At 45.1% G+C, this 26827-nt stretch overlaps 1 protein-coding gene across 3 annotated transcripts in view; it reads right to left on the reverse strand.

Moving 5' to 3' along the window:
* Positions 1 to 26827, reverse strand: part of ATXN7L1 (ataxin 7-like 1) — a 277297-nt gene that overhangs the window by 145026 nt on the left and 105444 nt on the right. The window contains exon 4 of one of the 3 annotated variants that reach the window (XM_011956867.1): positions 14655 to 16427. The exons of the other annotated variants lie outside the window; for them this stretch is intronic. Coding sequence (XP_011812257.1) covers positions 16342 to 16427 — 86 coding nt within the window. The 3' untranslated portion in view covers positions 14655 to 16341. Of the gene's footprint in view, positions 1 to 14654; positions 16428 to 26827 lie in introns of those variants that run through there. 3 annotated transcript variants of the gene reach the window in all.

A 26827-nucleotide genomic window follows, 5' to 3' on the forward strand; every position in this document is an offset into this window, starting at 1 on the left:
ATGTATATATACATACATATATATATACACATACATATATATACATGCATATGCATATACATACATACATATATATATATATATATATATAGGGGAGGGGGTGGACAGTTTTTGCAACTTTTCGGTAAGTTTGAAATTACCTTCCTCTCCCCAGAAAAGCCTCCACAATTGATTGCACTCTTTCCTCTTTCTCTTTTAACATCCTTGTAATGTATTTTTTCATGTGGGCCGTGTACGGGAATTCCTTTTGTATGCCTCATACCACTTGACTTACAGGCAAATAACATTACAGCTGGAAGGAAGGGCCCTCAGAGACCACATAATTTGAAACTTCTGGGTGTTGCAACCAGGCTGAGAGGGGTCCATGGCTGTTGTCACCCAGCTGACCAGTTCCCCAGCTGTCCTGTATTCTAGGGGCTCTTTCCCCTACTTCACACTGCATGGCCATGCAATGCAAGAGGTTGCAAAGGAGTGGCAGGTGCAACCGATCCCCTTGGCCTTTGGGAGGGGCAGGCAGCCCTGGAGTCCCAGTCTTTCTCTCGGTTTACCCAGAGTGGAGCCATGATGTGAAAAATGTAGGAAGTTGCTCTAATCCCATCTGTTCCCAGGGCTCTAGGTAACACCTGTGTGCGAATGGGCCTCAAATTTGTCTCTCCAACCCTGACCTCCGCCTGAGGTCCACAATCCTATATCTTGAACATTGACTCAGCACCTCTAACGTAACATGTCCCAAACCAAAGGTTGGATTTCTCCCTTCCCCTGCTTTTCCCATCTCAGGTTCAATGCACCATTCCCCCAGTGGTTCAGGCCATAACCCCAGGCTCATCTAGCCTCCTGTTCTCTCACACTCCACATCCTAGCAAATCACGTGGGCCCTATTTTCCAAACATATTCAGAATCTGGCTTTTCCTCAGTGCCGCCACCACCAGGCTGATCCAGGCCACCAGGACTGCTCCGGACACAAGCACCTTGTGACAGTGTACTGTTCCCACCTTTCCCCTGTCTACACTGTATTCCCCACCCAACAACCACAGTCAGCATGTCTCCCTCTGGCTCAGAGCCATCCAAAGGCTTCCACGTCACTTAGAATAAAATCTGCATCCTTAGAAGGATTTACCTGACGGGGTCCCTCCCTGAGCAATCAATCTCTTTTCTCACCTTCTTCACTCCTTGACACTTGAGGCATCTCATCCCTGTGTTGGCCCAGGGGCATGAGAGCCTGGCATGCCCCCAGCTTCAGGGTCTCTCCCCTGGTGCCCTCTCTGCCTAGAGTCCTTTGGCCAAGTACCTACAAGACCTTCTCGCTGACTGCACTCCCTGATTACCTTGTGCAAAAGAGCACTCTGCCTTTCCTGCACTGACTTTTCTTCACCTGACATCATACACTTCTTTGTTTACTATTATGTCCCCCAGGAAGTTTCTAGACACAGGGAATCTATGTGGTTCTCTCTGAATCCCAGCCACTGCTTGGCACATAATAGGATCTCCTTAATACTGTGTTTACTAGATTAATAAATGAATGCATTAAGTCAAAAAGCAAGGAGCAGAGTGTGTATAAAACACACACTCATTTATTTTAAAAAAGAAAAATATACACATGCATACTTGCTTATCTTCGGGAGGATGGAACAGCCTTGCCTTCTGTGATGGTGAATGGGAGACTGCGGGCAGGAGTAGGAGGGAAACTTTTTACTGTATACCCTTTCGTGATTTTTTGAATTTTGTAGTAGATACATGCACTATCTGTCCAATGAATTAAAAACAGAAAAACATATTTGCCCCAGTGATATTGTGAACTATATATTTGGTCTTCAACCCAATTTTTGGCATTCAATTCTCAAAATCCTTAGAAGCACCAAAATGATGCCTTTTGCATGCTAATGAGTTGACTGATATCCGGCAGCGGGTAGGGAGCTTCAGGATGGGGGCTGTTCACCAGAAAGACCAAGGGGGCTGGGACTTTCAGCTCCACTCCCCAACCTCCAGGAGGGTAGAGAGGCTGAAGGTTGAGTTCATCACCAATGGCCAGTGGTTTAATCAATCATGCCTATGTAATGAAGCCTCCATAAAAACCCAAAAGGGTTCGGAGAACTTCTGGATAGCTGAAGACGTGGATGCTTACAGAAAGGTTAAGAGGAACTCACTTCCAGGGCAGGGTGGCACACTCTAGCTCCACAGGGACAGAAATTCTTGTGCTCAGGACCCTCCCAGACCTCGCCTTATGTACCTCTTCATCTGGCGGTTTATTTGTATCCTTTAAGATATCCTTTATAATAAACCAGTAAATGTGTTTCCCTGAGTTCTGTGAGCCACTCTGGCAAATTAATTGAACATAAAGAGGGCGTTGTAAGAGTCCCAACTTGAAGCCAGCAGGCTAGAAATTCTGGAGGCCCAGACTGGTAGGACAGAGGGATGACTGAGTCTTGGGGACTGAGCCCTTACCCTGTGGGATCTGATGCGATGTGTGGTAGAAAGCACCAGAATTGAATTAAAGGACATCCAGCTGGTGTCCACTGTGGAACAGATTGCTTGCTTGGTGGTGGGAAAAACTCCCAACATGTTTGGTCTCAGAAGTCTTCTGTTGGCCGGGTGTGGTGACTCACGCCTGTAATCCCAGCATTTTGGGAGGCCAAGGCAGGTGGATCACCTGAGGTCGGGAGTTCAAGACCAACCTGACCAACATGGAGAAACCCCGTTTCTACTAAAAATACAAAATTAGCCAGGTGTGGTGGCACATGCCTGTAATCCCATCTACTCGGGAGGCTGAGGCAGGAGAATTGCTTGAACCTGGGAGATGGAGGTTGCAGTGAGCCGAGATTGTGTGATTGCACTCCAGCCTGGGTAACAAGCAAAACTCTGTCTCAAATAAATAAATAATAAAAATAAAAAAACAGGAAAAACACATTGAGCATGATTTTTGCACACACAACACCCAACTCTAATAAAATGATGATGAGAAGACGTATTCAGAGCAGACTTAGTCTGCATTTGTGACAAGGGACAAAGGGCAGCAGTGGGATGCTAGACCTGCGATGCCTAGGAGAGTGGCCCAGCTCTTCTCTACCTGTGAGACTCTGGCTGGGTTGCCCATCTGGCCTCAGTAGGTTTCGAGTTCCTCTACTGCAATAAAGGGTTGGGGAGGTTGGATCCAACCATCTTAGAGGTCTATCTCCAGCTGTATGGCTCTATAGTTCCATTTGATTGGATGTTACCTGTTGGTAACACAAATGGACAGGTCCTACGCTATGCCCTCATGAGATCTGTGCAGACCCAGCACCAATGTTGCAGGAATCCTCCTGCCAGTGACACAGGTAGGTGTACCCCTGGTTACCTGGGCCTGGGTATGACTGAGCTAGAAAGCTGAGGCTCACCCTCCTGCTTCCAGACTCTTCCCCCTCAGGCCTGAGGCTTGGGGCTTTTGCACTCTGTGCCTCTGCCACTTGAAACTCTCTGGGGAGCTGAGCAAAACAACACTCAGAGCCAGGCATGGACAGGGCTGCCTGTGTCTCTAGAGCCGGGCCCACCCCGGAGATAAGGAGATCATCAGGTGGTCTCATGAGGCAGCGGGCACACTAAAGTGAACTTTCCTTTCCTGAAAAATGTTAGTAAGAAAAAACTGCGAACGAAAAGAGCTTTCAGAATGTTTGGGGAAAGGCCCTCTGCTGGGGAGGAATGTAAGGAGTGGAAGAGACGATGCTCGGGCACCATTCTGAATTATCTGCATGAGGAGAAGGAAGGAAACAGCTTGGGTGCACAGGAATTCGCCCCTGACTTTGGAATGCCCCACCTTACTGTTTTCCTTATTAGATTTGTCTTGTTGATGATTTCAGACTGAGGCTAATGTGAATATGAGTTTAGATTCTGTCTGCACAGGCCAAGGGGTCAGTGGAGAAATGTTTGGAAGTGTTTTGGGTTTCAGAGGAAATTCCTTGCAGGATTAAAGAATTTTCTCTGGATAGTCCTCAAAATAGAGGTTAGGGTATAGTTACAGGAGAGTAAGGAAGGGTGAAATCACCATACTGCAAGTCAAACAAGAATGAGAAAGAAAGTGGGCTTTTCAAAAGAAGTTTGACAATACCTTTGGTCCTTAACCAATGATTTTAAGTCTCATTCTACCTTTATTTTGAAAGCTCAAGAGTTCTAGTCTGCGGAGTTGTCATTTGGGGGTGGAGGGAGGGGCAGGAGGTACACACAGTTGTCACCCTGAGAAAAGGGGCCACCAAGAGAGGTTGTATGGGACACACAAGAATCACTTGAACCCAGGAGGCGGAGGTTGTAGTGAGGTGAGAGTGCACCACTGCACTCCAGCTTGGGTGACAGAGTGAGACTGTCTCACACACACAAAAAAAAAAAAAAAAAAAAGGAAGAGTGAGAGGTTGTAAGAGCTCTATCCCTGGATATTAAAGAAAGTAGTAGACAGCATTAGGCTGGTGGATTTCATCTGGGCAGCACCAGATCACTTGTGGGGCTTCTGACTTGGCAGGTCTCAGGTAGGGTCTCCACTTCTTTATTTCAAAAAGCTTCAGAGATGACTGTAAATCAACACAATTGTCTGTTGTCACCCCTGCTTCCTTCTCCCTCAGGTCCAAACCCACTGTTGAGGATCACTGTTGGCTGTATTCTGGACACTTACTGCCTAAAAATGGACTAGTCTGTGAAGGTTCTTCCTGTACTATACACCTGCACCATACACCGAAAATCTTAATTCACCTTTAACAGCTGTGCCCCACAAGAACCTATCAGGTCTTCAAAATGGGAGAATTGGGGATTGACTTTTTTCTTTCCACTCATTTAAATGCACTTTGAACCATGTGTAGACTGCAGGCACTTCAGAAAGACACTGAGGTTGAAAAGTCTGTCTTGACTTCTAAGGAAGGGCAAGTCCCTGATTGCAGCCCCAGGGCCCACTCATTGTTAACAGTTTGCGTTTCAAACAATATACTTTGTGAGCAGTTAAATATGATGGATAATATAACTTTAGATTTATAATTGCTCTTTTTTTTTTTTTTTTTTTTGAGACAGGATCTCACTCTATTGCCTGGGCTGAGTGCAGTGATAAGATCTCAGCTCACTGCAGCCTTGACCTCCTGGCTGAAGTGATCCTCCCACCTCAGTTTCTTCAGTAGCTAGGACTACAGTCACATGTCACCATACCCGGCTAATTTTTGATTGTTTTGTAGAGACAAGGTCTTGCTATGTTGCCTAGGCTGGTCTTGAACTCCCTCCTTGGCCTCTCAAAGTGTTGGGATTACAGGTGTGAGCCACCAATCCCAGCATTTTGGGAGGCAGAGGCGGGTGGATCACCTGAGGTCAGGCGTTCGAGACCAGCCTGACCTACATGGTGAAACCCTGTCTCTAGTAAAAAATACAAAAATTAGCTGGGCATGGTGGTGGGTGCCTGTAATTCCAGCTACTTGGGAGGCTGAGGCAGGAGAATCACTTGAACCCAGGAGGCGGAGGTTGCAGTGAACCGAGATTGCACCATTGCACTCCAGCCTGGGTGACAGAGCAAGACTCTGTCTCAGAAAAAAAAAAGAAAAAAAAAAAGAAAAAAGCTACTTTTATCAATCACTTCTTTGGCAAATGGCTTTTCCTCTTCCTCAGTTTGCATTCAAAGCCTTCCATGATCTAGCTCCAATGTGATTTTCCAAACTGGCTCCTCTCATACCTCCTGCAACCCACTCTCATTGCTTCAAGTTGACTGGCTGCCTCACTGTTGTTTTTTCCTTCAATGCTGTAATAACGGCATAGGATTATATGATTAGAATGATGAATGTATCTTGACTTAACTAATCCCTAATTGCTTAACATTTTTCTATTTCCCTTCTCTGTGTTTTACTTTGCCAGGAAGGGTGTCTAAGGAATCATGCAGTCCAGTGGCTTTCAGTTTTGGCCAGTCACTGGAGTATGGGATTACTCCACACTCCATGGGAAGGGTTGGGATGGGAAGGTGGGAGGGAGGTGGGGGTGTTATAAAACTCTCAATGGAGTTATAACATGCATATAGGAAAAGGCACAAATCACACATGTGCTGCTGGATGCCTATTCACAAAGAAAAGCCCCATGTAACCAGCATCTGGATCAGAAATGACATTCCCAGCACCCCAGAAAGGCTGGGGCAAAGGACTTTTAAAAAATTCTCACTTTCAGGCCAGGTGTAGTGGCTCATGCCTGACAGGTGAGTCATTTTTGTTCTGGAGTTTGAGGCCAGCCTGGGCAACATGGGGAAAACCCCGTCTCTACTAAAAATACAAAAAAATTAGCTGGGTGTGGTGGTGCATGCCTGTAGTTCCAGCTACTTGGGAGGCTGAGGTGGGAGGATTGATTAAGCCCGGGAGGCCTAAGCTGCAGTGAGCTGTGATCTTGCCACTGCACACCAGCCTGGGCAACAGAGTAAGAGCCTGTCTCAAAAAAAAAAAAAAAGTTTCACTTTCGGATTGGTCATTTGATATCTGGATTTCTGGATCTGAGGTAAATCCAGGAATTTGCATTTTTAAGATTCTCCCCGGGGGCCTCCCATTTACCACTGTACTTGAAGACTACTCATCTACCAGGGATTTTCAAAGGGTGCCCCTCAGGTGTCACCCTGGGGATGTGGGGGTAGAGACAGGGAGGCGTCAGCTCTGCCTTTCCGTGGATCAGAATCACCTGAATGTCTTTCTTATACTGGGCCTCCTTCGGTGGATACCAATCCTTCAAACAACCATAATCTTGAAAACCACCTGTATCAGGGCTCAAGGGAAGAAGCAGCACACAAGGATGAATACAGTACAGACATATCTACCAGCATTTACATGAATTTATTTTAGGTATTGACCTTTTGCAATAGTAAGAGCTGGTTAAGCAGCCTCTATAAGGTGGTTGTTTTTGCATCTGACGTGAGTGTGTGAGGTTCACAGAACAGGCAGTTGGGGAGGACAATCAGGAACTCACAGGCCTTAACTGGAACCACATAAAGATGGACTGAAACTCATGTCACTTCTTGTTGCCTTTGACCTTGATGGTACAAATGTCCTGCAGAAGCTGCAGCTCTTCACCATGGAGCTAAATGCACACATATGGCCCAGGAGTCAGAGAAGTTGAAGGATCCAGAAGGTGGAGCAGTTGCAGGCCAGGCTGGCAAATGAGTGACAACGTACCTTTTGGAAAGTGCTGCTGCCCTTCCATCCTTGGAATCTCCCAAAAATTTATCTTGGGGTCCATGCCAATTAGAAACCCACAGGACAGGGAATTCTGGGAAATGTAGTTCACCCTAGTGTAGAACACGTGACAGCCACCACACCATCATTCCCATGCTTGGCTGCCACTGGAATCGTGCAGAGTGTTAGCTTCCCAGGTGGCTCAAACATGTAGTTGAGGCTGAGAAGCACTGGCTGTCAACTGACACATGGATGTGAACCTTGAGACTGCCCCAACCCAGGTCCCAAGAAGATAAATTCTACACTTTTTTCATTGCAAGAGGAGCATAAAAAGGTCTGGTTATTTTTCCTAAGGTCCTAAAATATGGCTTTTCTCATTATCCTGCCTTCCTCCTGCCCTGTCTCAGCTAACCCAGCCACAACCTTCTTGTAGTCTTCAACACAGTGGCTGCACCCTGAACAAAGCCCTCCCTTGTTTATCCTCTTGGTACAAAGTGGATTAGGAGCACAGTTGGAAGACCCCAAGATTATCCAAATGCCACCAAGCTCATAGTGAACTGAAGACTCAGAAGTTTTCACTATTAGGCTTATAAATAAAGCATCTCTTTCTCCGTGACACAGACTAATTAAATGATTGTAACACAGCCAAGTGGTCAGTGAACACTTAACCACTGTGATGTGAACCACAGAGCTGGCGAGAGCCAGTGCTGCAGACTCACAGGTGGCTGAGTTGCTGCTGCTGAGTCTTTCTCAAGGATGGCTGAAGGAGAAGCCATTGGAGGAGATAGGGGTGGTTGTAGAAGTGGGAAAAGAAGTGGAAAAGAGTTGGGGGCTGAAAAGAGCTCTGGTGCAAGTTGCAGCTCTGCAACTAAGTAGCCGTGGGTGTTTGCACAAGTCACTTAAATGTTCTAAACCTCAGTATCAGCACTACCTCCTGCACAGGATAATTGAGAACATCAAATGAGAGAATACACATGAAACAGTCTGGGAGGAAGAAAGTCCTGTTATAGATGACACTGGTATAAGTTGAAGGTTATCTAGTTTATGGATGGATTTTTATTTAGATATTTTGCTTTCTTTTTCCTATCTATGATGTGGTTATTTCTAATGAGGTCTGCTGAAGCGTGAGATTGACACAGGTGATTAAAGTTGGATCTTTGGGATTAACTTTGGGTTTTTATTATTTACGCTCTCCCTCTCCTCTCCATTACAGCAGACAACTGAAGACAGGCTGAACCACCTATTCTACACTCTGGAAATAAGTTTAAACAGAAAGAACCCTTCTAAGAAAAAGCAACAGTTACCTCGTCTTTCAGAACATCCTTGAGGAGTAAAACTGGGGAAGGAACAGGCAGTGCTGCTCTATGTTTATTGGTATGTTCACTATTTATGGGAGTTTTCTCTTTCAGAATTAGATTTTCAGCTTCTTGAGGGCAAGGTCTGAATCCTGATGGGCTTTTTGTCTGCATTAGTGCCTGGGACAGCGCAGTAGAAAGGATGTGGGGTGTAAGGATCCAAAGTTCTGAGATCTAGTTACAGCTCTGCCCCCACAAAGCCATTTTAATCCTTCTTGGTCTCAGTTTCCTCCTGTGTAAGGTGGGAATTACCCACTGCACGAGAGTATTGTGTAGCACAAATTAGACAATCTGTGGGAAAATACTTCTAGGACCCAAAACCTGCTGTGCAAGAGGGATAGACTGTGGTAAGAGCTGTTACGTCTCAAGAACTCTATACTGGTTGATTTTCCTGTTGAGGATAGGCAGGCACAGAGCACACGTGGTCGACCCTGGGCTTCAGATGGGAAAAAACTCAGGAGTGGAGGAGAGGGGAAGGACATCCCTGGCAGCCCCTGGAGTGACCACAGACACTTTCTCACTGCCCATCTTGGAAGATCTCTGCAATATCTCTTTTGCTTCAAGCTGTTTGTCAGTATGGTCCCTTGTTTGTTTGTTCTTTTCTTTCTTTCTTTTGTTTTCTTTTTTAAGAGACAGAGTCTCACTCTGTTGCCCAGGCTGGAGTAAAGTGGTGAAATCACAGCTCAGTGGGTCCATGCCATGCAGTGTTAGTAGTATAGTGATAAGCATAGCTGCCTTCCATAGCTCATCACAGCTTCAACCTCCTGGGCTCAAGTGACCCTCCCACCTTGGCCTGAGTAGTTGGGACTATAGGCATAAGCAACTGCACCCAGCACATTTTAAAATTTTTTGTAGAGACAGGATCTCACTATGTTGGCCAGGCTGGTCTTGAATTCCTGGCTTCAAGCAATCCTCTCACCGTGGCCTCCCAAAGTTCTGGGATTACTGGCGTGAGCTACCATACTCAGCCTATTGGTTCATTTTTTAAATCAGATGTCCACTAAGCACACACTATGTGCCAAGCACTGTGCTAGGAATTGAGAATTGAATGGTAAGCAAAACCAGGTAAGGTCCCTGCCCTCATGGAGTGGAAACTGGCCTCTTTCTTCCCAAACATCTTTGGACTCAGGCCTATGCACTGAGTCCTGCAAGTACCATCCAGCCCTGGGGACAGACGTAAATGTTATGTTTTAGTGGGATTCCAGATTTAAGCTAAAAAATATCAACAAGTTTAGGCCAGGTCTAACAAGGGAAAAAAAAAAAGGCAAAACTCCCAGCAACCCCTCTTTTGGGTCTTCCTTCCTGTGCCCCCACCTCTGGTTTCCAGTGTCATGCTCTTTATGGTTTTACCCGCTTTTGGAACTCTCACCTAACTCATTCATATTAAGGTGGTTCTTACTCTAGAAAAACTGCATTTAATAGGGAAAAAACTCTTAAAGAAATGATACCCCAGCTGGAAGGATATTAGAGGACATCCTACATCACACCACCAGGGTAGTCACTTCAGACCGGCACTTTCAGGGGCAAGAGGGTTAGAGGACATTGGTGCTGGCAGCAGGGATGAGTTCCCTTAAGCAAACCTCTGTGCTTTTTAAACATTACTCAAGGTAAGGAGCGGAAGGGCAGGGAGCAATATGGCTGCCATCAGGGTCCTTGTTTTTGTTTAGAGGAGGTGAGTCTGCAAAGGCTTATTCCATTACTAAAAGTGGTAACTACATAAAACACTGTGTAAATGAATATGGAAAAAAATAAAGACCAGGGCAGTCTTCTGTAGCCAGAACCTAGAAAAGCTCCATCCACCGGCCCTCTTTTTAAATTTTTCTCTCATTTCTGACCAAGCTGTCATATAATCCTACTGGTGAATTTCCAGCTGGAATTTCAATTTCCCTCTTAGTGAGAAAAGTGAGACACATTTTATTATTGGACCCCAATCCCTAAAGTGAATTCCCCAAAAAAATGTTGGTTATGTGAACCCTGAGGAGACTCATTAAAAGAAAAGCTTTGTATTGTAAAATAAAGCATGGGCAGTGAGAACCACACAAAAGAGATGCACTGCGTTGGGAGGGATGGGAAGGTCAGCATCCAGGTAACCACCATGCAGGTGGAGACACAGAACTTTGCCAAGTGTCTCCCCCACTCCATGTGTCTGGTCCACTTGTAGCCACCCACCTCCCTCAGTAAGGAGACTCCTGGCTCCACAGTCTTTGTGTCCTTGTGTGTATCCTCAGAGGCTGCATTTCAGTCCTCCCATGTTTTGCATGCCTTTTAAACTTATTTTAAGTGATCAATTTCCCCCTCATTCTTTTCCTTACAATTTTTCTGTTGAAGACTCTTGCTGTCTAATCTGCAGTTTCTCACTGTCTGGATTTTGCTCTTGATGCATGCCAATATGTCCAAATGCACTCATTTTGATGCAAATAATCACCCATTAAAAAAGACCCTGTTTGGGCCGGGCGCGGTGGCTCAAGCCTGTAATCCCAGCACTTTGGGAGGCCGAGACGGGCGGATCACAAGGTCAGGAGATCGAGACCATCCTGGCTAACACAGTGAAACCCCGTCTCTACTAAAAATACAAAAAACTAGCCGGGCGAGATGGCGGGCGCCTGTAGTCCCAGCTACTCGGGAGGCTGAGGCAGGAGAATGGCGTGAACCCGGGAGACGGAGCTTGCAGTGAGCTGAGATCCGGCCACTGCACTCCAGCCTGGGCAACAGAGCGAGACTCCGTCTCAAAAAAAAAAAAAAGACCCTGTTTGCCAGCCATGTTCTTAAGGAGGGCACAACCCACTGTAATCGCTTTCTCATGAGCGTGTGGGCAAAGGGAGCGCTCACAATAGAGGTAATGAGACAGAGAACAACGTGAATGTGATTTATGAAAATGAAATATATATATTTCCAATTGGAAGTGACCAAGGAATGCTTCTCTTTAATGCCTTTCAATATAGTTTGCTTTAGTAGGAAACACATTTGGAAAGGGATTTTGCATCATGTTATACTCTAGGGTCCAGTGTCGTATGCATTAGTTTTTATCAAAGATGATTGCATAATAGGAACCTGGATGTAGCAAAAACCTAAGGAATCTAAACCACTAACCAAGCTCACCAAATGTAATAAATACAAATCACAGATGAAGGGAAGATTAAATGTGGCTATTTACTTATGCAAGAAATGTAAGCTTTAAGATTTTTTCATTTTCTAATCTCAGCAGGCAGTCCCATGAACATAATTATTAGTATATTCAAGGCTTGATCAAATATTGGCTTAATAAAGAACTCATTCACTTAGCAGTGATGACCTCCAGGTACCTGTGGTAAAGTCCAGAACCCTAAATGATATGCTCCAGAGCTATATGGCACCTACATGATGGACAAAATAATAAGTAGCATCATACTAATATATGGGAGGTTTTTAACACTTAAAATTAAATATGTCTGAATTAAATACCTGTTTTGATTTGCAGAGGGGAAAAAAGCTCCCAAAAGATGGATATGATAAAAGGACTCAGAAGTCAAGGCTCCCTTCAAACTCAATAGGCTACTAACACTACCTTCAAAACCATTACAGCATTAGTTGTACAGCCACGAAAGGGGCCAAAAAGACATCAGAGGGGAATAAAAGAAATTAGGCAGAGGGCCTAAATGAGCACATGCTGGTTCTCTATTCTTATTTCTCTCCTTGGTTTTCCTAGGGATTGTATTTTTGGAAAAAAAAAAAATCAGGTTTGTGAGACCTCCTCTCTGCTCACATTCACTAGAGAAAAGGTAAGGACAAAAAGGGATAGGGAGGGAAAAGATAATCACAAGAAGGAAGGAGGCAAATTTCACAGGCAGACTGATATCTTCCTTGGGCTCAGGAGTTTTAAAACTCTGCTTGCAAGATTAGGTTCTTGCTTTTATAGTATAGATGGTAAGAGATTTCCAACTCTGATTTTACAATGCTCTGGGGTTTATGCAATTATTACGATGTGTGCATTTAAAATTCTCAAAGCCAAATTAATTTGAATTCTTTTTCACCAAAAAGGCAGACATTTAAAAGCGTTTTTTTTGGTTTTTTTTTGTCAGTTATCATCCTAGTCTACCTTTCTGTATTTTTTTTTTTTTTTTTTTTTGAGACAGGTCTCGCTCTGTCACCCAGACTGGAATGCAGTGGCGCGATCACAGCTCACTACAACCTCCATCTCCTGGGCTCAAGGAGCGATTCTCCACCTCAGCCCCCTAAGTAGCTTGGGCTACATGTGTGCATAACCCCGCCTGGCTAATTTTTACATATTTTTGTAGTGATAGGGTCTCACTATATTGCCCAGGCTGGTCTCAAACTCTTGGGATCAAGCAATCCTCCTGCCTCGGCCTCCAAAAGTACTGGGATTACAGGCGTGAGCCGCCATGCCTGGCCCTTTTTGAAAGATTTGATACGCCTTGGAATTCACCCTCCCTGAGCCCTGGGACACAGTTGCTTTGTTTTGAGGCTAAGTACTTGTGTTCCCAGCTGGCTGGTGCTCTTCTTCTAGGCCCTCTCTGGATCACTAGGAATTCCACAGTTCTGTCCCTCTTCCCAGTCCCTGCTCCAAAACCCCTCATGGACTGCTTTCTTCTTGAGGTTTCCCACCTCGACCTCTAGGAGCTATGGTGGAATGAAATTCCTGGCGAGGAGGCTGGGCTGGCTCCAGTGATATGTGAAGGGAAAGTAGAACTTTGTAAGGGGAATAAACCTATCAGGGCCTTCCATGCTTCCATCAGCTCACTTCTCCTCCTGGGCTGGGCTCAGTCTAAGCATGTTACATGGATAATGATGTTTAATCCTCATACCACCTCTCTGAGAAGGATGATTATACCCATTTTCCACACATGAGAAGATTTACACTCAGTCAGAGCAGGAGCTAGACAAGGCTGGCTGAGCAGTGAACCTTGCTCCCAGTCCGGCTCTGAACCATCACACTCTTCAGTGTGAAGCAGGAGATTTTAGCCCCATGTTTCTGGACACTGGAAGGACTCAAGAGCTTTGGGGTTTGCCCCTTTGGTAGTCCAGTGGAGGACAGATCAGTGGTGACAGGTTCTGGCTCTGTGGCCCCCTGCCATGCCACTCTGAAAGGGGGCCCTTCCCTGCCTATGCCTAGGTCTCCCTGGTGACCACCCAGTTTTTCCACGAGGGTCTACCACAGAACACAGGTGGGTGTGTGAAGTCTTTACTCTGTACCTCCCTACACTGCCCAGGGTAGAATGTGGTGGTTCTTCCCAGGACTGTGCCATCTGTAGATAGACCAGGGCCTTAGCCTTCTTTCTTAGCAAACGATGTGTATCAGTTCATAGGAAACCACTCTGCCGATGACAGTCCACATCTGAACACAGGACAGTAAAAAAGGTCCTTGATTTGGGAGGTACAGGGAAGAGAATGGAGACAGGCACAATTCTGTCTTTACATCTTGAGCCATCCAGCTGAAGGGGGTCTGTGGGGCGGCAGGGGGTGGTAAGGCTTCAAATCCTTTCTTTGAACCATTTTAAAATTTTCTTGCATGCTGCCTCCTTTCCCCATAAACCCATGTAACACATCACCAACTACTACACAGAAAATGTTAAATATGTAACAAATATACTAAATCATATAAAAATATTATTTAGTGGCCTTTTTTTCTAGTTTATTCTTACTTTTCTTACTTTTTTTTTTTTAATCCAGGTAGCCAATTTTATCAGCCAGGTTTGGAGTACTGGGCTGATGAATGTTGAAATAGTCATGGGGTTTCATTTATTCATTATGTCTTCCTTCTTCTGTGGGAGTCAGCGCCGAGATGATAAATGCTGGGCTCAGGTCCAGCTCGGGCCACTCACTCCCAAGGTTCATACACAAACAGACCAGCTGGATCAGGGCCCAGCAGTAAGGTGAGGCTTAAACCTCTTCGCCGGAGGAGGAGCCAATAAAAAGACTAGCAGCTTGGATAGTGAATAAGCGCGAGTGCGCACGTGTGCGTGTGTGCATGTGTGTGTGTGTCAGAGTGACCTATCCGAGGTGGATGCTGGGAGTGGTGGCAGGAAGTAGGGTGTGATCAGAGAGACAGGAAAAGGCTCAGAGAAATGTGTGATAGCTCAGATGGGTCTCAAACCACAAGGCTCTGTCTACACATCCAGCACGATTCCTTCTGGAACACAGGGAGTTAAAGATGAAACAACTCTTGAAACTGAAACCAATTATCCATGGCAATTTATTAAATAACTAAGGTTTCTAGGCCTTATTAAAATAAATGTTTAGTGTATTTTCTTATTCTCTGACGTTCAGTTCTTCACTTGTCAGCACCTGCTGGCAGCAGCTGGAGTAATCTTACCAATTTTGCCGTATGTGCAAATCAATTTGATTCCCCCCCTCCCCAAGATAGAAATCAGTAAAGTGATTAAGTTACAATTAAGGCATGTCATTGAAAGCCCAGATAACAAGAAAAGGCTGAGAAGGAATCGGCCAGAGGTCACCAGTGATTTCCTTCCACCCAGGTTAAATGATTTCCCCCCCTCATTCTCTTGCCTGCTCTACTGCATGTGACACTGTGGATGAATCAACAAGCCTCGTCCTATTTCTGGGAAGTCTCTCCTTTTTCTGGCTTCCATCATGCTTTCCATATGTCAACTTCTCCTCTTGTCACTCATACGGGCCCCCTAACTGTTAATCTGTCTGTCCATCCATCCATCCAATAGATGTTTAATGACCCAGTGTGCCATGCACTGGGAAAAATGACAAACGATATTTATGTCTGGTTTTTCAGTTAAAAATGCTTTTCCATATATTATGTAATTAAATTCCTGCTACAACCATATGAGAGGGCTGTTAGGATCCCCATTATTTTATATATGAGGAAGCAGGCTCTGAGAGGATCTGCAATTTATTTAAAACAGCACAGCCAGCAGGTGGCAGGGTCTAGACATGAATTCAGGTTTTCATCCCATTAAGAATTCATAATGGTACTCTCCTATATACTGGTGAGGTATAATTTCTCAACAAGCCTCACTGTTCCTAATGAAATGTCACGCTCCAGCTATCACGTATTTACTGAGACTATGCCAGGCTCCGAGAGATGCAAAGACTGAGTCCCCACCCTCACCGAGCTTGTGGCTGAGTTGGGAAGGCAGACGTTAAACATATATGTTCACACAAGAAATACTTGTTTTCAACATATGAGGGAGAGCTAATCTAGTTGTGAAAATTAGGAGAGTCTTCCAGAAGGAAGTAATCATTACGATGCAGTCTGAAGGATGAGTCAGAGTTAGCTTTGGAAAGAGAGGATGAAAGAAAATCACATGTACAGAGGGAAAAGCATGTATGTGCAAAGGCCCTGTGGCAGAAAGACCCAATGTGCTGAAATTTTGAAGGCCAGCTTGACTGGAATATAGACAATGAAAGGGAGCCTGGCACAGGATGTGGCCCAGACCACACAAGACTTTGTAGCCAGGATAATGATTTCTACTTTTAGTTTAAGAGCAATGGGAAGCCACAAGTCAAGAGAATGACATGATGAACTTTGATTTTGATTCTGACTTCTGTGTGCAGAATGAATTGTAGAGGAGCAAGAGTGGAAGCAGGAACAGCTGGAAGGCTTTTGCAGTTGTCCAGGTGGGAACTGATGGTAGCTTAGACCAGTGTTGTGGTGGTGAAAATGAAGAGAAGAACCCCACAGGTACCCCCTGCTCTGCTCAAGCCCATTTTCTTACTAGATCCTGACACCAGAGTGTGCTCACGAATTTGCAGTGAATGGAAGCTTGTCCACACTTCAGGGCTCTGCTGGAGTCTCCTCTTCCAGGAAGCCTTCTCCAGACAATGCCAGTCCTCTGAGATCTTTCAGAAGTTGTACGCCTCTTCTGCGCTTGCCATTCTCACACCTGATGCTTCTCTATGGCTTGGCTGCTCTCTGGTCCACTCCTGGAGATGCCTTCATTTCTCTTGTTGTCTTGCTTTCTCCCTTTGGAAAGTAAATGCTTTGTTGGCATTTGCTGAATGGTATCAACACGGCTCCTTTGGAAATTATATTTGTAAATGATTACTCATGACAATTGCCATGTTTCCCCCTAAATTAAACACTGGTTGCTTAAATGTGTCTTCATGATCTTGTTCTACCAAAATGTATGTCCCAATTTTTCCATTACTTCCTCTAAACTCTTTTCCATATTTCTCCTAGTAGAAAGCAGTTTCAGGGGGAATGGAGTGGGGGTGGGGTGGGGGCAGGAGTGCAATTAAACAAGGGCTGTCTGACCAGAATTCCTATACCTTTTTAATGGGGTATTTGATTAATCCTTTTCATGGGCACCATTATTCATGCCTTGATAGAATCTCATTTTATAGCTCTTAATACATGGACCCAATTTATCCACATCACATTGTATTCTAATACTTGTCACCCAAGTTATTAGCTATCTCCTTTTCAGTGTAAAATCATCAGTAAGTTTGATTAGCTTATTCCCTGGGGATGATAGGGGAGATAAGAACAGACACAGTACAATATGACCCCAATGGCTCTGCATTCTCAAAAGAAGACTGCTACATGGAATCCATTTATGGAGCCAGGGTGGCCAAAACAAACAACCGCCCCATGGGAGGGACTCTGTGCAACCCAGGAGCGGTAGCCATGAAGGGCTGACTGCTGTCATTACTGGCAGGACTGAGCTATCATCCTGAGTGGGATTTTAATAAAAAATAGTGGAGTTCCTCCACCTCCTGCTTAACACCCCCTCCCAATGCCTTTCCTGAGAATCACAACCCAGCAGCTTCTCTTTATTCCTTGATATCCCTTCTGCCTGCAATCCCTGTTCTTTTCCTACTGGGCACCTAGCAGGGCGGACAACCTAGAAGGAGATGCACAGTGCTGTGTACTGCTCTTTCTCCAGCACAGGCTTGGGTCTAAGCCTTGAGCCCTGTCCTTCTCTTCTCTGGAACCAAATCTGAGTCTTGGGACTCACAGGTGGCTTTGCTTTTCTAAGCAAAGTCACTCCTTAGCTTGAAAGAGAGAAGGGGCCTGCACAACTCCTATTGGATGGTAGGCTCCAAGCCCATGGAGAGTTTCTAATGCCCCTTCCTCTACCCAACCATCTTTCTTGAGCCCAATCAGGCTGCACCCCTAGGCCCCAATGGCTGCAGCCCTCATCATCTTTACACCAAAGGCCCTGTCAATGATTCTTGTGCTTTTCTGAGCCTGGCAAGAGTGTCACTGTGGTGACATTCTTCCCTTCCAAAGGTGGAGCCCAATTCCCTTCCTGTAGTATGTGGGCTGGACTTAGAGACTGATTTCTAATGAACAGAATAGAGTGGATGTAACAGCATGTCCCTTCTGAGACTAGGCCATAAAAGGCATTTTGACTTTCTCCCTCCCTCTGTTGGGTTGTTGGCTCTCAGGGAAGTCAACTGCTATGTTGTGAGCAGGGCTGTGGAGAGGCCTAAGGTACTGAGCACCAGGAACTGAGGCCTCCAGTCAACAGCCATGTGAGGGAGTCATCTTAGGAGTGGGCCCTCCAACTCCAGTTAAGCCTTCAGACGAAAGCTTGACTACAGCCTCATGAGAGACTGAGCAGAACCACACAGCTGAGCCACTCCCAGATCCCTGGCCCATGGAAACGGTGCAAGACAACACAGATTTGCTCTAAGCTGCTAACGTTGGAGTCATTTGTTATGCAGCAACAGGTTATTAACACACTCTTCCTACTTTAGGGTAAGGCTCGCGTCTTCTTCTCCCCTTCAATTCCCTTCTTAGGTTCTATTTTCATCTCTTCTCTCTTGGGATGTCTGGTATCCCTGTTGCCCCCTCCACTGACCCGTCCCTCTGTGTCCACTCAGTCCTCACAGTCTCAAGGACTCTTTCCCAAGAAGGGGGAATGGAGGAGGGAGGAGCTCCCCAAGACCTGGGTTTGCAATTCCACTCTTGCCTGCCATCCAGAATGACATCTGGCATTAGGAGAATGACTTTTTGCAGACGGCAGTCTTCCTCAGGCTATGAGGCTACCTCTTGTTTCTAAACCCGTGGGCATAATAACTTCAGCCAGGCCCACAGCCAGCATGAGAAGACTTTGCAAACATCGTGTTCCCCTTTGTATCATATGCTCATCTCCTGTGCCCTTTTTGCTCATCTGCAATTTCTGCAAAAGGTCATGTCTCGTTTCAGCTTTGCCGTTAAGTGCATTTGACTCTAGGTGGGAATCCCAAAACTGGATGAAGATGCAATCTGGCTTAAATGTTGCAAGGTGGGCCACTATACTTCACCCCAACCAGCTGTGTCCTGCTAGCATAGACACCCATGCAGGAGGTGGCAATCTGATAGTCACTTCTTTCATAATTATATACGGGGCAAAATTTAGTTTTTTTGTTTGTTTGCTTTTTTTGAGACGGAATCTCGCTCTGTCACCCAGATTGGAATGCAATGGCATGTTCTCGGTTCACTGCAACCTCCACCTCCCGGGTTCAAGTGATTCTCCTGCCCTAGCCTCCTGAGGAGCTGAGATTACAGGCGCCCGCCACCATGCCTGGCTAATTTTTATATTTTCAGTAGAGATGGGGTTTCACCATCTTGGCCAGGCTGGTCTTGAACTCCTGACCTCAAGTGATCCACCCGCCTTGCCCTTCCAAATTGCTGAGATTACAGGCATGAGCCATGGTGCCTGGCCATAGTTTTTAACTAAAAGCAAAAAAATCCAGATAGCTTTTCCATCTGGTCAAATCTTAGTAATTTTTACAAAATTAATCTCAGTTTAATGGAGCAAAGTCAGACATAGATAGATGTCAATTTTCTAGAAGGCTTGGCAAAGATTAAAAAAACCACACACACACAATGGACCTAAGCAGTGGAGTGGACCCCAAAGCAGTGGTTCTCAAAGTATAGTACCAGGGCCAACAGCATCATCTGGGGACCTGCTAGGAATGCACATTCTGGGGCCCCAACCCAGAGCTACTGAATCAGAAACTTGGGGTCGGGGAGCTGCAATTGATTTTAACAAGCCATCCAGGGGATTCTGACACATGACCACAAGTTGTGTATCACTGACTTATGGGATTAAACATCTGAATCATTCATTCAGCCATAAGCTATTGATTGAATACACACTATTTGTCAGACATGGTGAACTCTGGGGCAATGTGGAGGAATGATAGGGAATGTCTTCCTCAAGGAGTTCACAATACTTCCTTCCCTTGCTTTATTACAAAGCTTGAAAAGAATGCAGGAATCTGAAGACATAATCCAAAGAATGGAAATTATTCTTTATATGTAACTTTTCAATGGACAGGAGGCACATCAAAAAAAAATTTTTTTTTTCCAGGAACAATCATACTCTCAAAATAGTAACCTTTCTAAAGTAAGTAAATGTGTGGGTTTAATATATCATGTACAGCTGGCTCAGGCTTTTAGACTTAAAAAAAAAAGATTATGAGATTCTACCATGAATGAAATGCAGGATTATTTCAAAGATTCACTTAGGTATCTGTCTGTCTTAATGAACAAACTATTCAGTGTTACCATCTTCCTTGAAGTAGGAGTTCTCGCCACCTTCTCTTACAATAAGTCTAGGCCGGGCGTGATGGCTCACACCTGTAATCCCAGCACTTTGAGAGGCTGAGGCAGGTGATCACTTGAGGTTAGGAGTTCGAGACCAGCCTGGCCAGCATGGTGAAACCGCATCTCTACTAAAAATACAAAAATTAGCCAGGCATGGTGGTGCATGCCTGTAATCCCAGCTACTCAGGAGGGTGAGGCACGAGAATTGCTTAAACTCAGGAGGTGGATGTTGCAGTGAGCAGAGGTGATGCCACTGCGCTCCAGCCTAGGTCAGAAAAAAACAAAACAAAACAAAAAAACCCTAAATAAGTCATAGCAGCTCATATGTATTGTGTGCTGGGCTTGGAATATTTCTGTATTCATTAACTCATTTGATCCTTCCCCGATCCTACAAAGTAGATGCTGATCCTAAAAAGCGATGTAGCAAACACATACAGTCTGTAGATGAACAGAGTCTGAAAGAGGCAGAAACAGGAACCCAGACTCATCTCTTAACCCCAGGCAAATGATCCTCCTGTGCTGTCTCTCATCCCCTTTGGGTCATTTTGCTGCTCATTAAACTACTGATTAATTGGGAAAACATAAAAGGAAATACTACTCTCCCCTAAAAGGTTTCTAGTATGAAATCCCTGGCTAAAGCCTAAACTGTGGGACTTATTTTGAAATTTTAAAGTTCATGCTAGATTTCTCCTTCAATACCACAGATAATGAAGAGCTGGCTATAAACTTCTTATGGTCACCAGCATTAGTAGCCTGTGTAAGAATCTGATCCATGCTCAACAGATCCTGCTTGGAGAAGATGCTCCACATTTTCTCCTTTCTCAGGGTGTCTCAAAGATGCTCATGGACTCACTGGGTCTCAAAGATGCTCATGGACTCACTATCAGAGTAGATGACGTTCCTGTATTTGGGATGAACTTAAACTGATCCAGTCAAGCCTGGGCCCTTGTGACCAAGGATGTCTAGTTAAATCTGGCAGCTGTGGGGTTGAAGAATGTGACCTATGGCCACAGAAGAAATCAAAACTGTCTGGCCCAGACTAGAAACACACTCAGCCCTTTGGCATAGGCAGGAGGTGTGCCCAGGGGCTGAGCTCATTCGCCACACAGGCTTATCCTTCATTTACAAAGGAATCACAGGTCAACCATGTTTTGGCAACTAGATCAGGAGCCCTCTTCTACCTATTGCATCCTTGGGCATAACCTGGTGGCTTTATTTATATGTAAGCAACAAATTCAGAGTCCACGTGGGCTGCGTAGAAAACCCTGAATGCATCTCTCGAGCCACTTGCAGTGCATGCAACTCGAAGGAAACTGAAATGTATGCACCTTTCCCACTGACTTTCTGTAATCAAGTCTTTTTAGAACAAAAAGTTCAACTTCCATCTGTTTTTAAGTCAGGGATGCTTGTTGGCTTGTGCTGAGACATTGATTTGATTAGTAGCATTCTGTGGAACTACAGACATGAGATGTTGAGCTCACAAATGTATGATTCATTTCAGGATTTTGAAATGAGAAATGCACCTATCAATGACACAGAAGCTGGGAGATTCTGAGAAAGCATTTCATGCATATAAATGGGACATGCGATGAAAAAATATGCTTATGGTTACAATGCCGAAGCCAGGGACCACCCCACTGTGCTCTCCACCCTTGAGAAGTGACGGCTCCATGGGAAACCGCTGGGATTAGACGATCCTGCGTTTGGACACCCATATGCTGCCTCATTTATCTACCTGTGACAGGGACAGTGCTGGAAGAGAATCAAAAGATGACAAATTGCTTCTGGTTTTAAAGGAGCTGTTCAGGCTGGATGTACACCCAGGGGGAACCAACTTCCGTGCCAGGAGCCATCACTTCATCCCATTCTAAGGCCACATTTTGGCAAACACCAACCAGCAGATGACTGCTGTCTCCTTTCACCAGTGGATTCAAAGACGCTTGCTCTGAAAGCCTGAAATTCAGTCTTTCTGAAGACATGTGCAGCAGAGAGCAAATCTGCCCACACACTGCAGTGAGGCAGGACGGCGGGCAGGAAGCAAGGGTTCCAGATGACAGGGATTTTTCCCGTGTTGAGGCAGACAGATAACAGGGGGATGATTTTGCAGGGGAATGACTCCAGAGTAGAGAAAGCATAGTGTCAGTAAATGACCCTAGAAAAGACTGATACACGTGAGATAAGTGGACAACAATTTCCAGGACACTGGCCACTGGAATCTGCTTCTGGGGACACAGAAGCCCTCAAGATTCTAGCTTTCCTGGGGTTAGGAGGGAGGCCCACTGGGAGTTTCAAGAGGGTCCACCTGAGCAAAACCTAGCCCTACATAAGCCCCTATACTCGCCAGCCAGTGGTCCAGCCAAGGCCATGTATCCATCCAGCTACGAGCCTTGCTGCTTCTCTCCCGCCATGCATCCTCTCTGGGAATGACTATGTAATTCAAGGTTAACCCACTCAGTCCTCTGGAGGTGAGCTTTCCTCAGCCAGCCCAGCTTGTGTTTCTTCTCTGCCATGTGCTGAAATTCACAAGGCCAGAGAAGCGCCTCGCTGTGTTTAAGTGTATATAGATGCCTTGTGTTCTCCTACACATTGCAGTCCTATTTACTTATTTTATCCTCTTGACAACCTCTGAGACAGGTACTATTATTACCCCCATTTTGAGGTTGATGAAATTGAGGCACAGAGAGATGAGGACTGGCTGAAGGTCACACAGCCAGTGAATAGCAGAGCTAAGGTCAAGCCCAGATAGCTCTTTTCTGGGGTCTGGCTCTTTCAGAACCTCTCTGCTGCCTCTCCGATAGAAAGCTCCTTGAAACCCAGCGGCTGCAGCCCATGTGAGCAATGGCTTGCTCAGGCCTTCCTCCTTCTCCAGTCCACCCCTCTGGAATTCAGTTGGTACTCAAGGCTGGAGTGCAGAGCCTGCAGCGTGAGAAGACAGGCTCATCTCCAAGCCCTTTATCTGTTTCTAAATTCAGGCCAGATGTCCAAACGTTCATTTTATGCTTGTTTGTTTTGAACATTCCATCGTGTTGCCCAAGGCCGCTTCATAGATGGTCTCTCTGTTCTCCTTAGTGAGCATCTGACCCCCTCTCCTCACACCTCTTGTCTCTGGAAACACTCTTTCTGCCACCAACTGATGTTCCCTGCCTAACCTCATTACACATTTCAGCTAAAAATGCCTATTTTCCATGTGGCAGTGAGGTATAATTATAGCACAATTTACATGCCAAGGCATTTTCAAATTTATCATTTCTAATAATAATCTTGGTGTATAACCACCATACCCATTCCATAGATGGGCAAACAGAGGTAGGAAGTCATAGCAAGGTTGCAAGGGACTCCCAAATTGCCAGGTCACTTGAGCCACTTGCATACAATTCTCTCTCCAGATCGCTTTCTCTCAACTTCCTATTCAACAAATTTATCTGTGGCCTGGGAATGAGAGATGTTAACAGGATCAAGTTGTATCTGTGCCTGTACTCCAGCTCTCAGAATACTAATAAGTGACTCTAAGCTTTGGTGGCAAGGACATCAATGCTTAGCTTTCAGCCAAAACCCATCATGAGTAGGTTTACATGCATGAAACACATACTTGGAGTTTTGGGTCTGCACAGTTCTCTTATTACCTATTGCAACTAATCAGAATGCTGAAGGTATTTACTCCCAGCGTCTGCTGACATGACCATAACTTTTGTTCTGATAGAATCTTTTGGCCAAGAAATGAAAGGGGTAGACCAGAACCTACAAGAAGACGAGTAATCTTCCTTCAGAGTTAAAATCGTAAGACTAGTTTTCAAATAGTTATTGCAGAAAGCTTGGGTCCTGTGTAAGGAAGATACAAGACAGGTAGAGGATGTATTCGTTGTATGTAAATCTAGAATTAGAAACTGTAAATGCTGGAAGTTTCATGAAAGCAAAATTGCCTCCTGTACTGGGTGCATTTTTTGCTGCTCTGTGAGCTTTTTTCCCCTCTGTCTGTGAAAATGCAGTTGTGGGGAGTCAGGAATCCTGACTTCTAGTCCCAGTTCCGCCCCTATCACTTCCGTGGCCTCAGGCAAATCACTGAATTTCTTTGAACTTCCAGATCTGTGAAACCAGTATCCGCCAGTGTACCTTACTTAGTTGTTATGAAAATCAAAATGAGTGAGCTACAAGACTGCTTTGGAAACAGCAAGATGCTGTAGAAATGGAAGATATTTCTACAGGCAAATGATCAAGCTCAAAAGGCGGATGTGAGAACAGAAGCCTCTCAACTGTTTTCAGAGGAATCATCTTCCAGAGACATTGCTGAGAAGTGGCTTTTGGGAGCGTGACCATAGAAGCGTGACCATGCCAGTCTACCTCATGGTATTCAAAAACAGGTGACAGCACACTATTTTGTGTGTTCGCTGTCTCGTGTTCGTGCTTGACTCTCTTATCCCACCACTCAGGCAATGCTTGACACATAGTGGGTACTCAGAAACGTGAGACAAATTAAAGAATACCAGCCTGAGTATTTTAGTTCCTCGGGCACAGGAACTTTGTTGGTGGGAAGGAATGGGGGGTGAAGATGGAAAATTTCTGGAAGACTGAGTGTAGGGTGACCTGCTGACTCAGGCCTAAGGGATTTCCCAGGACAAGATGGTCATTCTATCTGGATGTCCTATATGAATATCCAGTTTGCTTCCTCCCAGCCAGCAGGGAATACAGTATCTGAAGAGAAGAAGACTGGTAGAAGGCATATGTGTCTCTGAGTTCCTGAAGAGTGGGTCCCTAGGGATTTATAGCCTGGGCATTTTCTTTAACCTTTTTGTCTCCTTAGTTTCAGTAGGTAACATCATCTTTTCACCATCAGGAATTTGACAGAATCATGCCCCTTCCATTTTTCCTGCATCAGATTATCACCTCTAAGTTACTTTCCTGATCCTTGCCAGTGGCGTTCTGCCACCAGCTGAATCTTCTCCCTAACAGCTCATGGCATTCGGTGTAAAACTGCAGCCTTTAGCAGGACTTGCACTTGGAATTGCTACAAGTGCTTTGTGCAGGCTTCATCAGAAACACGTGCACTGCAGAATTGCTGCCTGGATTAAGATCTGACTGGTGCTCGTAGCAGGGAGATGACATTTTGGGCCAGTGTGGCGATGTGATTAGTTGGGGATTTCCCTTTTAAAAACTTACGGCAAAAGCCTGCCTGAGACAATTCAATATTCATAAATGGAAAGCATAGATGGCGTTTCTGCTCTGCCAAGACCAATAGCTATTTATCATGGCAAATGACTGAAATAGTTGTACATACAATGCTTTACTCAGTGCTGTAAATTACGGTATACAGAAGATTAAGCTTAAGCCTAATGCTACCCTTGAGCTTCAACAGCTGAGTCCTATAAATGGATACCCGTTAAGAGGAGAGAATCTTTTTCCTGGTTACTACTTAGGAGTGTATCTCTATTAAAAGCTTGTGTTAAACATAAATTACCAGGAAGCCTGCCCCTAACCCCAGGCAGACTTTTCCTCAGGGCACTGACTCACATGAGTCACATCTAAATGACACAGTGACAGGCCTGAGACTAGAAGTGTGTGCTGTGCTGACCTCAAGAGGGACAGCAGAGGAATTGGGGGCGGAGGTGGAGGGACTTCACAGAGCACTGAATGACCACTCACTTTCAGCCAGTCTGATCTGAGCCCAAGGAGGGACGCAGAGACCCTGCCAGACTTTAAGAAGACCTTTAGAGTTAAAATAATCCTGAACCCCAACCCCTTCAAAGAGAAAGTTTCTTTATCTGTTATTCTGTAAGTATCAGGGAACCATGACCTAGAGCTGAAACTTAAGTTTCCTAGCTAAATTCTGTTCTCTAAGCACTTGCTTCTCAAAGTGGGGTCTGTGGGCCAAAAGCACCAGCATCACCAAGAATCACGTCAAAAATAGACCTGGGCTGGGTGCAGTGGTTCACATCTGTAATCCCAGAACTTTGGGAGGCCAAGGCAGGTGGGTCACAAGGTCAGGAGTTCAAGACCAGCCCGACCAACATGGTGATATCCCGTGTCTACTAAAAATACAAAACTTAGCTGGGTGTGGTGGTGGGTACCTGTAATCCCAGCTACTCAGGAGGCTGAGGCAGCAGAATTGCTTGAACCCTGGAGGCGGAGGTTGCAGTGAGCTGAGATCGTGCCACCGCACTCCAGCCTGGGTGACAGAGCAAGTCTCCATCTCAATAAATAAATAAATAAATAAAAATAATAACAAAAATACAGACCTACTGAATTGCATCAGAATTTGCATTTTAACAAGATTTTTTTGGAAGATGTATATGCACAGTAAAGTTTGAGAATCAAAGGAAGAGGGAACAGGTGTTTTATAAAATAATAATTAAAAAAAATAAAACAACAGGGAAGCAGGTGTCAAGCAGGGAGGAGCCCCCTGATGTTCTCACTGAAAATTATGACAAACGACAGATCTGATTTATGAAAATAGGTCCTAGTAGTGGATAATAGGATTCTGAGTTCCCCTTTGTCCAATCCTACTTGAGAACACTTTCGGGAACTTGAGAGATAGATTATGAGCTATGAATGAAGTATCACTTGAACTTGAGATGCGCCCCAAAGCATCTCAGGGTGTAAAACAGTGAATCAGCAAAAAGTTCATGCTTCATAAATTAATCAGGGTGCCTCTAATCGCCTATGAATTAGTAGGCTGAGAAGCACTGCCAGTGTTTTGGGCTATGATTTCAATTCTTTATTGTGATTACCAGTTGACTGTAAGTGGGTAAAGTAAGCAAAGATCGTTGTGTTATCTGAGAAGATAGAGATCTTGGATAACTTTAGTCTTTAAAAACTAAAGTTCTGTATGC

The sequence above is a fragment of the Colobus angolensis genome, unplaced genomic scaffold (genome assembly GCF_000951035.1).
Source record: "Colobus angolensis palliatus isolate OR3802 unplaced genomic scaffold, Cang.pa_1.0 Scaffold427, whole genome shotgun sequence".
Lineage (NCBI taxonomy): Eukaryota > Metazoa > Chordata > Mammalia > Primates > Cercopithecidae > Colobus > Colobus angolensis.